At 42.9% G+C, this 15,942-nt stretch overlaps 1 protein-coding gene across 3 annotated transcripts in view; it reads left to right on the top strand.

The window, feature by feature from the left end:
- UTRN (utrophin) overlaps window positions 1-15,942 on the top strand; it is a 347,751-nt gene that overhangs the window by 45,655 nt on the left and 286,154 nt on the right. For all 3 annotated transcript variants that reach the window (XM_042814678.1, XM_042814669.1, XM_042814661.1), the window contains exon 2: window positions 8,459-8,520. Coding sequence is in view for 2 of the 3 variants with exons in the window: in XM_042814669.1 (XP_042670603.1) it covers window positions 8,459-8,520 (62 nt within the window). In the remaining variant the exon portion in view is untranslated. The remainder of the gene's footprint in view (window positions 1-8,458; window positions 8,521-15,942) is intronic.

Raw genomic sequence — 15,942 nt, 5'->3', positions numbered from 1 at the left:
TTGTGAAATGAAATAATTTATCTCGAGACATAGACATATTTTCGCTTCTTCTTTCTTAGTAGTACAGGTGACAGAACAACACTGAATTTATTTTTGGTAGATCACACAAATACAGGAACGGGTGTACTAATGGTCCCTGTTTCTGTAGTGAATTGCTGTAGCATTTTAGGAGCAGGAATAAGAGAATACTTGGTATGGCTTGCTCTAACAGATTTTGGACTTTGATTCTTCAGTTATCCAATTCATTTTTTTCATCTGCTTCTCCTTTAAGTTTAGAACACCGCTAGGGCAAATAGATTTTATGAACTTCCTCTAAGCCTTCTGCGTTTCAGATTTCCTCTTAGTAATTACAAAGGTTAATAGGCTGAGGTAAATAATTTACAGGCATCAGCATGGTTCTGTTCCTTGACAAAATAATGGAATAGCTAATGAAGCTCAAACTTAAAATATCTGAAAGCAAGTAGAGGAATAAAGTATAGGTTGTTTATTTTGATTTTTTGCAACATCTAAGTTCAGCTTTGTTGTTGAGGTCAGTGTGCAGTAGTTTGAGTTGAGGAACGCCTCATATTTGGAGCTTTCTGTCTGTATTTTGTCTTCAAGCATTACTTGCGCTGAGGATTAGTAGGAGTAATATGGTTGGTGTAAGTCCTGAATGTGTAGTTGTGTTGCAAGTGTTACAAGTTAGCTACAGAAGAATGTAGAAGCTTTCCTGTACTCTTACCAGTTTGGTGAAACTGCGTAAATGAGTAGCTTTCCAGCAAGTGATTTGATGAGCTTTAAGGTGGATGCTGGCCAGTTTATGAAAGAAGGTCGTGCAGTGTACTTGGCAGAAGCAATGCTCAGTCTGTGAGGAACTTGCTTTCTTTTTATTCTTTACCATAAGCATGTTATGTGTTCTTGGACATGTTCCTCTTTTCTCAGCACTGGTGAGGCCATGCCTAGAGTGCTAAGTCCAGTTCTGAACTCCCCATTATAAAAGAAACATGGTTATACTGGAAAGAGTGTCCAGCAAAGATCCACAGTGCTGATGAAGTGACTGCAACATGTCTTCTGAGGGTTTTTTTTTTCCCTTTTTGAAACGTGTAGATGTATTTTCTCTTGCCTTGTGTGGAAGGGCCTGTGTGTAGAGGGGGTACAATCTAGCGCATACCCAACCATGTGCTGTCAGAACCTGGTGTGTGCAAGAAGTGGATGGGAGCTTGCAGAGAGAAGACAGAGGAATGAGGAATAGCTGACAATGGTGAGGATCCCCACAGTCATCTGCAGGAGGTTTGTCTGCTTAAGAATTTGGAGCATGATACGTGTGAGCTGGTTACTATCAGTTTACTTCTCAGGAATTGATTTCTATCTGTCTACGAAAAGCTGTTGACCAACAGAGGCTCATAACAGGAAAGATGAAGGGCTCTGGTGGTAGGAGATTTTGGTAGGGAGAGATGGATGGGAAAGCCTGGGAAAAATATTGATGTCTCTGAAGAGAAGGTTGTGAGAAGACAGAATAGAAGAGGAGGGGAATTGGAAATTGCAGCCTTTAAAATTAGAAAAAGGAGGATAGGAAAATGTCTGGTTTAACAGCGTTGGGATAAAAGTCTCTGGACTATGAGGGAATAGAAGGTTCCCTGTTTCAAATGAGAATTTTGCAGTGTGCTTTTGTCCTTACCTGCCTGTCAAAGAAAAAACATAATCTATCCAGCTGCTATTTTTTTGTCATCTGAAGCTAACAGCAAGTCAGCCTTCTTGGCTTGGCGCAAATGATGTGGGTTCTGGGCAGAGCTCCAGGAGTGTGAAGAACAGCACATGGAGTATATTGCAGCTCTGATAGTACTTCTGAGAAGTTGTCTCTGGGATATTTCTACATTTTCTTCTGCCACATCAGATCTATCTTTTTTCAGTCAATTATTAAAACTTCTGAAAAAATATTTTTTTCTTATGTGCAAGATTGTTATTCTTTTTAAGAAATTTTGCCACAGGGTATGACATAATAGGAAAATCATATTAAGTCTTCTGTATCATGACCATTAAAAAAGGTTGTTTGGGATGTTGTTTCATTCTGAAACTGCTGTAAGTAGCAGGGAGATCTGCATACAGTTTGTGGCTTAGCTTGCTTCTCTGCCATGGCAGTGCTGCTTGCTTAGGTTTGTGCAGGATCTTTAGCGTCTGTCATATGTCTGATGCCTTCTGGTATGCAGATGGATCTTTTGTGGGAATGGCTCCTGTGTTATGCAGGAGATTGTACTAGATGTTCACAATGATCCCTATGACCTTATATCCTGTGAATCACCTCCACAAATGCAAGTGAGCCTAATAATAGTTCTAATTTGGACGGAGAAGAAAGAGCAGATGGCTAACATGAACTTGTAGAAAGTAATTCTATTTTGTTTGTAACCGCTCAGAAATATGAAGACCTAATTTGTGTTCCTAATAAAATGAGCTGTAGTAAATGTAGTTTCTATTCACTACTCTCTTACTTATGCCTTCTGATTTACTGCACCTCTTTCAATGCCATCCTGTTTGCTTGGAAACATCTAAATTGCCAAATTTTCGTCAGGAATTTATTCCCCTTTCCCTCTTCTTCGCATGTGCCAGACATGCTGGCTAGGATCATAGAATCATGAATGGCTTGACTTGGAAGGAACCCAAGGATCAAGTTCCAACACCCCTACCACAGGCAGGGTTGCCAACAACTAGATCAAGTACTTGATCAAATTACTCAGGGCCCCATCCAACCTGGCTTGAAACACCTCCAAGGATGGAATTTCCACAAGGTCTCTGGGCGACCTATTCCAGCACTTTAAACCGCTCTCTCTGTAAAAAAAACAAAAAACAAAAAACAAACAAACAAAAAAAACCAAAAAACAAAAAAAACTTTCCCCCTGAAATCTCATCTAAATCTCTCTTCCTTTAGTTTAAATCTACTCTCCTTGTCCTGTCACAATCTACTCTTGTAAGAAGTGGATTTCGTGCATGTTCATAAGCTCCCTTTAAATATGGGAAGGCTGCAATGAGGTCTTCCTGAAGTCTTCTCTTTAACAAGCTGAAAGGCCATTTCCTTCAGCCTGTCTTTGCAGGAGAGATGCTTCAGCCCTTGGATCATCTTTATGGTCCTCCTCTGGACCCTCTCCAAAAGCTCCACATCTTTCCTGTGTTGGGAGCCCCAGACTTGGATGCAGTTCTCCATCTGGGGATTCAGAAGGGCAGAGTAGAGGGGGATAATCATTTCCCTTGCCCTGCTGGCCAGTCCTCTTTGAATGGAACCTGGGATACTGTTGGCTTTCCAGGCTGCAAGCACGCAGTGATGGATCATGTTAAGTTATTCGTCAACTGGGATCCCTAAGTCCTTCTCAGGATGGCTACTGTCAAGAAGTTATTTTCCCAGTTTGTTTACATACCTAGGATTACCTTGACCTAACAAAGCACTTTGCTTTGTTGAACCTCATTAGGTTCACAAGGGCCCATCTTTTGAGTTTATCGGTGTCCCTCTAGTTGGCATCCCTTTCTTCTGCTGTATCACCACACTGCTCGGCTAGGAGTCATCAGCTAACTTGCTGAGGGTATACTCAATCCTATCATCTGTTTCACTGATAAAGATGTTAATAAGTGCTGGACCCACCATGGACCCCTAGAGGATGCCGCTTGTTACCTGCTTCCACTGGACAAATCTCTCTGATTTAGAGATGAGGATGTAGTTAGGGACCATGTCAAAGGCCTTGCATATGTCCAGGTGGATAACATCAGTTGCCTTCCCTGTCATGACCAGTTTGAGTCATGGTGATAAGAGGAGCTTCATCTTTCTGTCTCTATGGGTGAAGCTTGCCCTAAGACATCTACAGGGCACATATTATCCAAGGCAATTGCTGTCATTATAAAGGTATTTGAGATACCTTTATATTATTCCTTTTTTTCCCCCTGCAGTGTTCTTTGTTGGTAGCTGAAACCCTTTGCTCTGACATACGATTTACTCTAACAAATTCCTGTAAGAAAATTTCAGAAACTTGCTTTAAAATGTTAAGCTTTTATTGGAAACTTTTCCGACTTTAATTTCAGATATATGATCACTGGCTGTTTGTGAAGTGTGTATCAAAATGCATTTGTATCACATCCAAAGATATTGTAGGGCAATATTCCACTGAGAGGTAGTGCTGGTTAGCTTGACCACAAATTCAGGGTCTGTTGGACTGGAATGGGGAATGTGTCATTGGAAAGCTCTGCCTGAAGGATCAAGAGTTTTCTTCTGAGCATAGAACTTGCTGTCACTCTAGTGTCTCTGTTTTCTCATTTGTAGCTGGCTTACCACTGTCAGCATCCACAACTTGCCAAAACTGGGTCAGCATGGGGCTGACCTGTGAGGCCTGGTTGGGAAGGGACTGGGCTTAAGGTGTGTTCCTTCAACCCTTTCCACCTACGCCCTGGCCTCCTGTCACTCTCTTTTGTCCCATTGAGAATAGAAAGCTGTCATGCGCCCTCCAGAGCAGCCCTGTGTGTGTACTGGGGGTGCTTTGCCTGGAAGCCTTGGTTCTGCAGAATCATGACATGGAAGCAGTCAGGTGGCTGGCGGGTGAGCGTGGGAGTTTGAGCAGGCCTGTGGTGTGGTGTTACAGCATTATTTCTGTCTGAGAGCTTTGTGCTCTCTTTAAATACCATTCCAATGTGCTGAGGCCAGCAGCATGGAGCGTTGGATTGTTTTTGCTGGGAGGTATGGGAACGACTATTTTAATATTGCTTCAGCTGTGAGGATTCCTTCTTCTTAGTTATCAGTTGCTGGGGGATTTTTTTTATTGTGAAGTAAATCCAATTTAGCTTATACTCACAGCACACTTGAGTGAAAACCACAGGGGTTCTTCGTTACTACTCTGTAGCGCTTTGTTTCGGCTGGTGTTTGGGAAACACCAGGGAGTTGAGATATAAGGTTTTTTTTTTAATCTGTGTTTCTTTTAGTAGTGCTTATTTCATAGCTTGGTCTCTACAGAGAATTTATGAATTGGGCAACTGCGTTTTGTTGCTGTAGGCAGGTGCCATTACTCTTTCGTTAGAGGAACCGTTGTTACAGCTGAGTTCTTGCCCAACTGCTGAAATTTGCTGTGAGGGAAGGAATGAAGAAAACTGTTGTGCTGGCCACTGATGGTGGGGACTGAAGATGCAGTGGGAAGGCAGAAACTCAGAGTGAACAGCCTGCTGCTGCAGCCATTTGGTTTCTAATGGTAGTGCAAGAGAAAGGGATCTGCACAACAACCCTAAGTTTTGCTTTTTTTTTTTTTTTTTTTTTTTTAAAGCATTGACAACACAGGAAAGAGCTGCTAATGAAGCTTGTTCTGTTTTAATGAAGTCAGGACCCAGTATACACCGCCGACTGTTGGAAGTTCTTCTTTAAGCCATGTGGTTGTGAACTCCAGTGCTTTGTAGTTTGCTTGGCTTTGCGTCTCTAGCGGAGATAAAAACTGCTCTGGTTTCCAGCTTCAAATTTTCAATGCTTAGTTGTGTGTCTTTAGATGTGAATTAGTCTGAGTTGCTTTGACAAAAGGATGGTTACTTTCAAGATTGCTTTTCAGTCAAAAAAATCCTGCACACAAGAATAGGAGCACCTATTCCTTCTGCTAATGCGAGGCTGTCAGATGTGCTAGTCCTGGGTGGGGCTGTCCCTGTGATAGATACTCTTGCCTGCCCAGAGGTATAGGCAAAGAGTTGTTACATTCCTAGTGCCTTAACTGGAAGCCACAGGCTAATTCCTTCTTTTATTTCTAAATTCCTTCTCTACACTGAAGCGAGAACTTAAAGAAGTGAGGAAGGCAAACTTAAGTCTTAAAATGTGAGCTGGCCATTGGCAACTTGTTTTGAACTGGTTGGCAGGTGAGATACAGGATTTACCTAGTTCAGTCTGTTCATTTCTCCAGGGCACTTTCATCATAGTGCTGCTCTGCCAGCTACTTTGGGTGCGATAACTTTTGTCTTTCAAAAACTGAATAGCATGGTTTCGTCATGTAACCACATAATGCATTTTGGGGGAATAATGGAGCTGGCTCTCAGTATGAAGCAGAGGTTAAATAAAGGGCAAAGCAGAATCCAATAAGGTTTTTGTTTTTTATCTCTCTGTGTTTAGTTCATTTGGATTCCTTTTTGCTCCTGAATGTATTTTAAGGTAACAGCTTGAACCTGAACTTCACATTTGGCTGTCTCAGTGGAATTAAGGGACAGTGCTCAGAGTGGAGGAGGTATGTAAGACTGTAAACGTGACTACTGTGGGTGATCAACTGCCAGGAGAGAGTTAGGGCGTTAGCTCACATGAGCTATTTGTTTTGGGAGTACCTCTGTTGCATAGATGTGCATCATGTTGTATAACAGAAGCCAACATCCAGAATAGGAAGCTTTTTCCTTCTGTTGTCATCACAAGAGTTTAATTTTGTGTGCGTGTTGGTTTCTTTTTACTTCCTCTTAAAGGAACAAACTGTTCTGACATTGACTGTTAAAAGCCCATTAAGTGACTGGAGGGCATGCAGAGCCATATTTTTTCAGAGGAAACAATTGGTAAGATGATGAAGTAAAAGTTGGCCCACACTCTGTCCTTTGCTGCTATGCAGTTCTATTCAGTGTGAGGCTACAGCAGTGTGAAAGGAAACACAAGTGTTTCAGCAACTTGGTAAATTTGTTTTTCACTCAGCTACAACTTGCTGACATTTTTAATGTCTTGTGTGAAAAATGGCGTGTAGTCCATGTGCTTCACTGAATGGTAATACTGTTTTTTGACTAATTTGTTATTGGAATCCTTATGACAGCCTCCAGGGATTAACTTCACAGACTCATAGGAATCTAAAGAAAATTAATTTGAGGGATAAAATAACTTGTTGCTGTTGTTAACAAAGCAGCACTATATTGGTTTCAGATTGTTTTCCAGTGATTTATAGCAGAAAGCTTGACGTGACCCTTGCTATAATGGCCAATTACAAAAATCCTAGTTTCAGAGGGTTTTTATAACGCAAATGTGGAAGTGTAGTTTAAGTGGGAAAGCATCTCCTGTTGGTTTTATTGCTGAGCAAGAATGCTTTGGAGAGATGAGGGTAGTGAGGACTCTCATTCTTTGCTCAACTAGAAAGGACACTGAGAGATAATGGGATCCATAAATCCATATCACTTTTGCCTCCATTGCACATCAAGTTAATTTGTGACAGTTGTGGGATTTTTGTTTGTTTCTCTCTGTCTCCCTAGGAAGCTTTTTCTTGAAATGGGGGAAAAGGGGCTGGATTTTTAATAAATGTCACACGTACTACGGCAATGGACAGTCTAAGCACATAAATTAAAGTGAGCCTGAGCTTTGGAAGCCAGAGCTGGGGGACAGGTGCAGGAGCATGGCCTGGCCAGCTGAAGCTAATATAATGCTGGGGAGTAGGAGACTTCCCGTGTACTGTTTTTGGAGGGGAGGAGGGGTTCAGTACAAGGATGGAACTTACTGGCTGATGTTTAAAAAGAGATTGACATTTTTACATCTCAGTGTGTTTGATACAGATAGTACTTGCAATTAATGTGAATGGGAAGCATTATTAGTAGGTGGACAGAATTTGGGACTGAACTTTGTATAAGGCTAATTGTTTGGTCTAGCAATATCAGTGAATAATACAGATTGGTCCTGTCTCAAAGAAAAAACAAACAAACAACAAACAAACCCACAACACCAACTTGGAGTAGGAAAAAAGTCAAAATGTTTAACATATATGAAATTTAAATCTTGATTCTGATATTCTGTGTCAAGCACGCACCTCATAAGAGACTATGTCTAAAATTACAGCTGACTCTCAAATGACATTGTTAAAAACAGGCTGGAAAGCAGTCTTCTCTTTGCTGAGTTGCAGGCTGCAGCTCCTCCCTGTGCTTTGACCTGTAGATTCTCTCCTATCCTTCCTGTTCGTCCCACTGGATCCCAGGTTGAGGTGTGCTGGTGCTGCACCAGTAGATGTCTGCCTGGCTGCCCAGCCCTTTCACACACGGCTTAGTGACAGTTCATTCACCTTGTGATTCAGCTGTAAAACCAAGCTGGAGGTGGGTAAGCACGTGAGTGCTTCCAGGGTTGTCCCAGCAGCTTTGCTGCTGAAGGAGGTTATTATCTGCATCAAAAGCTTCAGTAAGGACCTTAGCAGCTTGTGAAGTAATGCATCAGAGTAAAGAAGTGTTGACAGACTGTTGATTAGAAGGCTGTGGCTTCATAGGCTGCTGCTCTTCACCAGGTTGGAAGTTTGTGATTTTGGTATGTGTGTTGTTGTCCATCTCAGAGCTGGGGAGCACTGCAGAGCTGAGCTTAATGCGAAAGAGACACACTTTCCATCAAAGCTGAAACTACACCAGAGTTTTGTGTAGGCTTCTACAGATAAAGATATTTCTGCTATTGAGTTTAGGTGGTGTTTAGTTTTACTCGTTTTTAACAAGCTAAGATGAAGAACAATACATTCTCATTCTTGGCTTTCTTGTCTCTCTCCAGATGAACACAATGATGTACAGAAAAAGACGTTTACGAAATGGATCAATGCTCGGTTTTCCAAGGTAACACTGGTTTGAAAACACTTTATTCTTTTTTATTCATTGCTTAGAACAGTATTGATTAAATATACTTGGCTCTTTTGTAGAATGTGCCTAGTAAAATGTGTCAAAATATTTAATGAAAGCATGCATCTGCTAGGCAAAACAGTGTTTATTTCTTCATTTTCACCACACACATAAGCATTTTCCACAAAACCAACATACTGCATGCCTTGTTTAAGATCTCAGAATGATAGATTCTATTTGTTGTTAAATTACACCATTATCTGCGTGGTGGTGTCTAGTTTTTAGTCATCTTTAAACAGTTTATTTTGCATGCAGCTTTCTGAGTGTATTAAAGTAGATTCTGAGCAGCAGTCACTGTGTTTACTCTGTGCTGCTGAGTCAGCTTTGCACATCTAAAACACTCTGGAAACCTCTATCTGAGGCCACCTGGTGTTGCCACTTTAAGTATTGACTGAAATTTTGTTTAATTGCTTGCTCATTTTGAATTCTCTCTGGCTCTCATGCTGTAAATTTCTTGTTTTAATTCTCTGTATTGACTTGACACTTACTGAGGTTCTTGTTTTATATTTCAGGATGAGAAGGGAAGTGGTGGTTGCTTTGGGATGCTATTTAAAGCCCACTTTTTATGCCATTCTAATAGCGAAAAAAAAAAAGCATTGCCCATGAGTGTGGTGCCTGTGGGAGGTTTCTCTGGTTTACAGTTAGGAAGTGCAAAGGAACATGGGTTACAATCAGAGAACAACCATGTTTTTTTTTTTTTCTTTTCTTGTTTTCTTTTTCTCTAGCCAGTATGGTGCTGAGTGGAATAAGCATAACTGCTAGTTATCCTGCTTTGAATAGGGCCTTATGTGAAATCCCAAAAGTTAATGTAAGTTTAGAAGGAATATTTTGGTGCTTTTTAAATACAGCACTGTGGCAGTGCAATGGCAATGGATAGCTGCCTCTGCAGCGTTGCCCTTCTGATATTCTTGGTCAGCCTAAAAAGAAAGTTTTACCTTCCTCCCGAGCTTCCTGTGCAATCAGACACCAGGCAATGCAAAGTTTGTGGCCTCAGTTGATTCATTTTGGCCTAGGTTTGTTTTGGCTGAAAACTGATATGCTGCACTCTTTATCCAAGGCATGCTTGTCTAGCTTCCTCTTTAAGGGGACAACGTGTATACGTAAATGATTGCTCTCTATTCTGCCTTTGGTGCTGAAACAGAGGAATGGTTCTGTGGGAGCAGTTAGGCAGGGCAGGCTTGTGTAAGGAGTGAAAACTTGGTAGGAAAGGAAGGCCTATTTTAAGAAACTTACCTTGGCATAAATACGGCACGATCTTGGAAATGATGGTGATACTGAGTATGTGTTATGTGACTTGTTTGTACATGTTACGGACATGGCTTTCTATGGAAATAAATACAATTGTTTTCAGCCTTTGTATACCCATGGGTATGTTATATTAAAAGGCTTTTCCTTTTATGTTATGTATTCATATGGATCCTGCTTGCCCTGTGGCAGGGAATTCCAGGTGCTATGGTCAGATAGTAGTTGTACTTAGAATAACTTGTTAACTTCGAGGCCCATTAAAGTACCTCTAGCTATGTAAGCCTTGTTAATACTTAAAGAGATTTATTTTTAAGGACATACCTCACACATCTAATTCAAACTTGATCATGCCCACTTTGCCATGTCAAGATCTTGGCTTAGGAAGATTTATGAACTAGTGTTCAAATTACAAGGAAATTGCTCATGTGAAGCAGAAATCTCCTCCTGTAAGAGTCTAGTTTAACTATACTTTGAAAATGGGCAGGGATGAATTACATTGTTACTGAAGCTTTTTGCATTGTTTAAAATTAATTTTCTGTGAATTAGATTGAGCGAGCTGCTTAGTAGGACTGAGATTTTGGAGGTTGGATGAATGTATTAGACTTAAGTGGCAGAAGATAAAACAGTGACTGAGGAATGTATGGAAATGCAAAATTCACTCAAAGAATTTTAATTGTCCTTCCATGTTGACTATGTTATAGTGCCCTTTCATCTAGATGCATAAATAAAAACTAAGTAGCTCAGGCTTTGCAGCCTATTTTTCTAACTTCGGGATTTTTGTATGCCATTGCATAATGTACTGAAAATTGCCAAACTTGATTAAATAAATCCAGTATAGATTTATGAAGGATCTAGAAAGGCAGCATATCTCTCCTTTCTCTCATCAGAGAGTAGTTAGGTGAGTGCAATGCAGTAAGGCTCAAGTGTGCTATAAGGTACTAATAGCTGCTTTGGGCACCTATCCAGCAAAATGGAAGTTCTTGCTCTATTTTATAGTACAGTAACTTGGTTTTTGCACATTTAACTTGAAATGCATCTTGTACTTCCTTATGGAGTGAAGGGATAAGTAATTTAAAGTGGTTGGGGACTTAAAGTCAGTGAATGAACTCAGCCAAACCTCAGTGCTTGCTGTAGAAATGTGCACCTCAGAAGAGCAGTGTATACAACTCACAAGCTTGTGATGGTCATGTAGCACAAATATTCTGTATAATTGTGAACAAAAGTTAACCTAGCTGTTTTGTAAATTATGACTACTATAAAATCTGTAGAGGTTTAATCAGTACAGATTTGATATTGAAAGAAATGTCAATGCAGAATCATAGAATGGCTTGGGTTGGAAGGGAACCCCAAGGATCATCAAATTCCAGCACCCTGTTACAGGCAGAGTTGCCAACTGCTAGATCAAGTACTTGGTCAGGGCCCCATCCAACATGACCTTAAATACCTTGGGGATGGGACATCCACAACTTCTCTGGGCAACTTATTCCAGCACTTCACTGTTCTCTCAGTAACAAACTTCCCTGTGACATCTCATCAAATCTCTCTTTAGTTTAAAACCATTCCCCTTGTCCTATGAGTATCTACCCTTGTAAAAAGTTGATTTCCCTCATGTTTGTGAACTCCTTTTAAATATTGGAAGGCTGAAGTGAGGTCTCCCCCTAGCCTTCGTCTTTAACAAGCTGAATAAGCCCATTTCCTTCAACCTATCATAGAATCATAGAATCATAGAATCACCAAGGTTGGAAAAGACCTAAAAGATCACCCAGTCCAACCGTTCACCTATTCCCAATAGCTCCTACTAAACCATGTCCCTCAACACAACATCCAGTCTTTCCTTGAACACCCCCAGGCTCGGTGACTCCACCACCTCCCTGGGCAGTCCATTCCAGTGCCTGACCACCCTTTCTGAAAAGTAATACTTCCTCATGTCCACCCTGAATCTCCCCTGCCGTAGCTTGAAGCCATTCCCCCTGGTCCTATCACTAATGACACGAGAGAAGAGGCCGACCCCCAGCTCACTACAACCTCCCTTCAGGAAGTTATAGAGAGCAATGAGGTCTCCCCTGAGCCTCCTCTTCTCCAGGCTGAACATTCCCAGCTCCTTCAGCCTCTCCTCATATGGCCTGTGTTCCAGACCCCTCACCAGCCTTGTTGCCCTCCTTTGAACACGTTCCAGGGCCTCAATATCTTTCTTGCAGTGAGGGGCCCAAAACTGGACACAGTACTCGAGGTGCGGCCTCACCAGTGCTGAATACAAGGGAACAATCGCCTCTCTGCTCCTGCTTTCAACACCGTTTCTGATGCAAGCCAGGATGCCATTGGCCTTCTTGGCCACCTGGGCACACTGTCGGCTCATATTCAGCCGAGCATCAATCAATACCCCCAGGTCCATTTCCTCTACGCAGTCCTCCAGCCACACCGCCCCAAGCCTGTAGCGTCGCCTGGGGTTGTTGTGGCCGAAGTGCAGGACCCGGCATTTGGCCTTGTTGAAACTCATCCCATTGGCTTGAGCCCAGCTCTCCAGCCTGTCCAGATCCCTCTGTAGGGCCTCGCTACCCCCAGGCAGATCCAAACTTCCAGCCAATTTGGTGTCATCTGCGAATTTACTGAGGGTGCACTCGATGCCCTCATCGAGGTCATCAATAAAGATATTGAAGAGGACAGGCCCCAGCACCGACCCCTGGGGAACACCACTCACAACCGGTCGCCAGCTGGATTTGACTCCATTTACCACCACTCTCTGTGCCCGGCCCTCCAACCAGCTCCTTACCCAGCCAAGAGTGTATCCATCCAAGCCTCTGGCTGCCAGCTTCTGCAGGAGAATGCTGTGGGAGACAGTGTCAAAGGCTTTGCTGAAGTCTAGGTAGACCACATCAACAGCCTTTCCCTCATCCACCAGATGGGTCACTAGATCATAGAAGGAGATCAGGTTGGTCAAGCAGGACCTGCCCTTCATGAACCCATGCTGGCTAGGCCTGATCCCCCGGTCACCCTGCACATGCCGCATGATCTCCCTCAAGACGATCTGCTCCATAACCTTCCCTGGCACCGAGGTCAGGCTAACAGGCCTGTAGTTCCCCGGATCCTCCTTACGACCTTTCTTATAAATGGGAGTCACATTGGCAAGCCTCCAGTCATCTGGGACCTCAACTGTCAACAAGGAGCGTTGATAGATGATGGAAAGCGGCTCGGCTCTCACCTCCGCCAGTTCCCTCAGCACTCTCGGGTGGATCTCATCTGGCCCCATCGACTTGTGGCAGTCCAGTTGGAGCAGTAGGTCTCTGACTGTTTCCTCCAGAATCACAGGGGGGTTAGTGTGCTCCCCAGCCGAGATTACCAGGTCAGAGAGAGGAGTATCCTGAGGATAACTGGTCTGACTTTTAAAGACAGACGTAAAGAAGGCATTCAGAACCTCTGCCTTTTCCTTATCCTCAGTAGTCACATTCCCAGCCTCATCCAGCAAAGAGTGGATATTCTCCTTTGTCCTCCTCTTACTGTTAATGTATTTATAAAAGAGTTTTTTATTCCTTTTCACGCCAGTGGCTAGGTTAAATTCAAGCTGGGCTTTTGCCTTTCTGATTTCACCTCTACACATCCTAACAACTTCCTTGTATTCATTTTGAGTGGCCTGTCCCTCTTTCCACAGGCGGTAGATTCTCTTTTTCTCCCGGAGCCTCAGGAATAGTTCCCTATTCATCCACGCCGGTCTTCTTCCCCGCCGGCTCATTTTGCAGCTCAGGGGGACTGCCTGCTCCTGCGCCCTTAAGACTTCCTTCTTGAAGAGCAACCAGCTCTCTTGGACCCCTTTACTCGCTAAGACTGAATGCCAGGGGACTCCCCCTATTAGTCCCTTGAACAATTCAAAGTCCGCCCTCCTGAAGTCCAAGGTAGCAGTTTTACTATTCCCCCTCCAGGCTCCACCATGAATCACGAAGTCTATCATTTCATGATCACTCTGCCCAAGACAGCCTCCAACCTCCACATCTCCCACCAAACCTTCCCTGTTTGTGAACAGCAGGTCTAGTGGGGCAGTTCCTCTCGTGGGCTCTCTGACCAGCTGTATCAGGAAGTTGTCCTCTACGCATTCCAGAAACCTCCTAGACTGCTTCCTCTGTGCTGTGCTGTACTCCCAGCATATGTCAGGGAAGTTAAAGTCCCCCATGAGGACAAGGGCAGGCGACTGTGCAGCTTGTGCCAGCTGCTTATAGAATACCTCATCTGTCTCTTCATCCTGATTTGGAGGTCTATAACAGACGCCCACCAGGGTGCCTGTCTTGTCAGCCCTTCCTCTGATCTTTACCCATAGGGATTCAACGTTATCGTCCCCAGTCATAACCTCAGTAGCATAAAAGCATTCCCTAACATAGAGAGCCACACCGCCACCCCGCCTTCCTTGCCTATCTTTCCTGAAGAGTTTGTAGCCATCCATTGCAGCACTCCAATCATGGGAACAATCCCACCACATTTCCGTTATGGCAACTAGGTCATAGTTTGCCTGCTGCACAATGGCTTCCAACTCTTCTTGTTTGTTGCCCATGCTGTGTGCATTAGTGTAGACGCACCTCAGCTGAGCCCCTTGCCTCTCACCTAATCCCAATACCACTTCCCCAGGCTGCTCTCTAGCAGGCCTGGCTTTATCCCCCTCCCCCTTCCTATCTAGTTTAAAGCCCTCTCTACAAGTCCCGCCAGCTCTCCACAGGAGAGATGCTCCAACCCTTGGATCATCTTTGTGGCCCTCCTCTGACTGTCTCCAAAAGCTCCACATCTTTCCTGTGTTGGGGGCCTCAGAATTGATCACAAGTCCATGCTCTCATCCAGCAATTCCTTAAAACATCATGAAGTTTGATCACTTGAAGTTCAGAGTCCTGACTCCAATCTTTGCCAGTCCCACATTCCTTGAAATCACAAACTCAAGCAGGGCATGGTTGCTGCAGCCCCAGCTGCCTCGATCTTAATATTTTTAATGATGTGCTCCACATTGTTGAGCACTAGATCCAGCAGCACCTCTAGTCAATCTCTCTGACATTTGAACCAGAAAATTATCAATGGACTCCAGGAGTCTCCTGGTCGATCACCTGTAGCTTGCCCTGTTGTTTTGCCAGCAGATATCCTGGTGGTTGAAATCCCCCATCATGATGACAGCCCGAGAATATTTCAGCATATTTTTATATTAAGCCGTACATATGATATTTGTCCTTATTATTTTTCCATTGCTCCAGTCTTGGTCATGACTTAGACTTAGCTGTTTCACTGTCACATAGCCTACTTATACGTATAGTTAATATACGGTCTTTAAATATACCAGAGTTGTATTCCCTATCCCCTTTTCATTCCTATGTCACTTCTTACATTTGTTTTGTTTATTTTTGTGGCTATGTATTTATGGCTGTACACTAAAATAAATAAATCTATTCAGGTTCTAAATTCAAGAGATAAAAAATGAAAAAAATGCTGAAATTCATGTTCTTACCCTGTATGCTCTACTAAAGTTTTCGTAAGTGAGAAGGGCCATGTACTGCTTTTTCTGTTGAACTTTGAATTCAGGATGGGTTATGCTCAGTAAGTCAATTATCCAGTATATTTTTGTGCTTGCTGAATATATAACCACGTGAATCAACTTAGTAAACACGATGTTACTAAACCTTTTTGTCACAGAATTACAGAATGGAAGGGACCTAAAGGAGCATCGAGTTCCAACCCCCTTGCCACATGCAGGACCACCAACCTCCCCATTTAATACTAGACCAGGCTGCCCAGGGCCCCATCCAATCCAGCCTTGAACACCTCCAGGGACGGGGCATCCACAACCTCTCTGGGCAGCCTGTTCCAGCACCTTACCATTCTCTCTATAAAGAACTTCACCCCGACATCCAGCTGAAATCTTCTATCCTTTAACTTAAAGCCATTTTCCCTTGTCCTGCTGTTATCTACTCTTTCAAAGAATTATTTTTAGTATCATTGATTCTTCCTTGGTTTCCTTTATGTGATGACTGTGGTTTACTTGTTTGTAGATTTTAATGGGTATATTTTCAGAACACTTTTCTGCAATGCAAGAGTGTTGTCTTGTGTTTACAGCCACTGCAAATATTGATAAATATTAAAGGTAAACTAATT

This window comes from Centrocercus urophasianus, unplaced genomic scaffold (genome assembly GCF_019232065.1).
Source record: "Centrocercus urophasianus isolate 14NV4802_14NV808 unplaced genomic scaffold, USGS_Curo_1.0 seq_10, whole genome shotgun sequence".
NCBI classification, from domain to species: domain Eukaryota; kingdom Metazoa; phylum Chordata; class Aves; order Galliformes; family Phasianidae; genus Centrocercus; species Centrocercus urophasianus.
The sequence above is the reverse complement of the archived record's forward strand: the minus strand, read 5'-3'. Positions and strand labels throughout refer to the sequence as shown.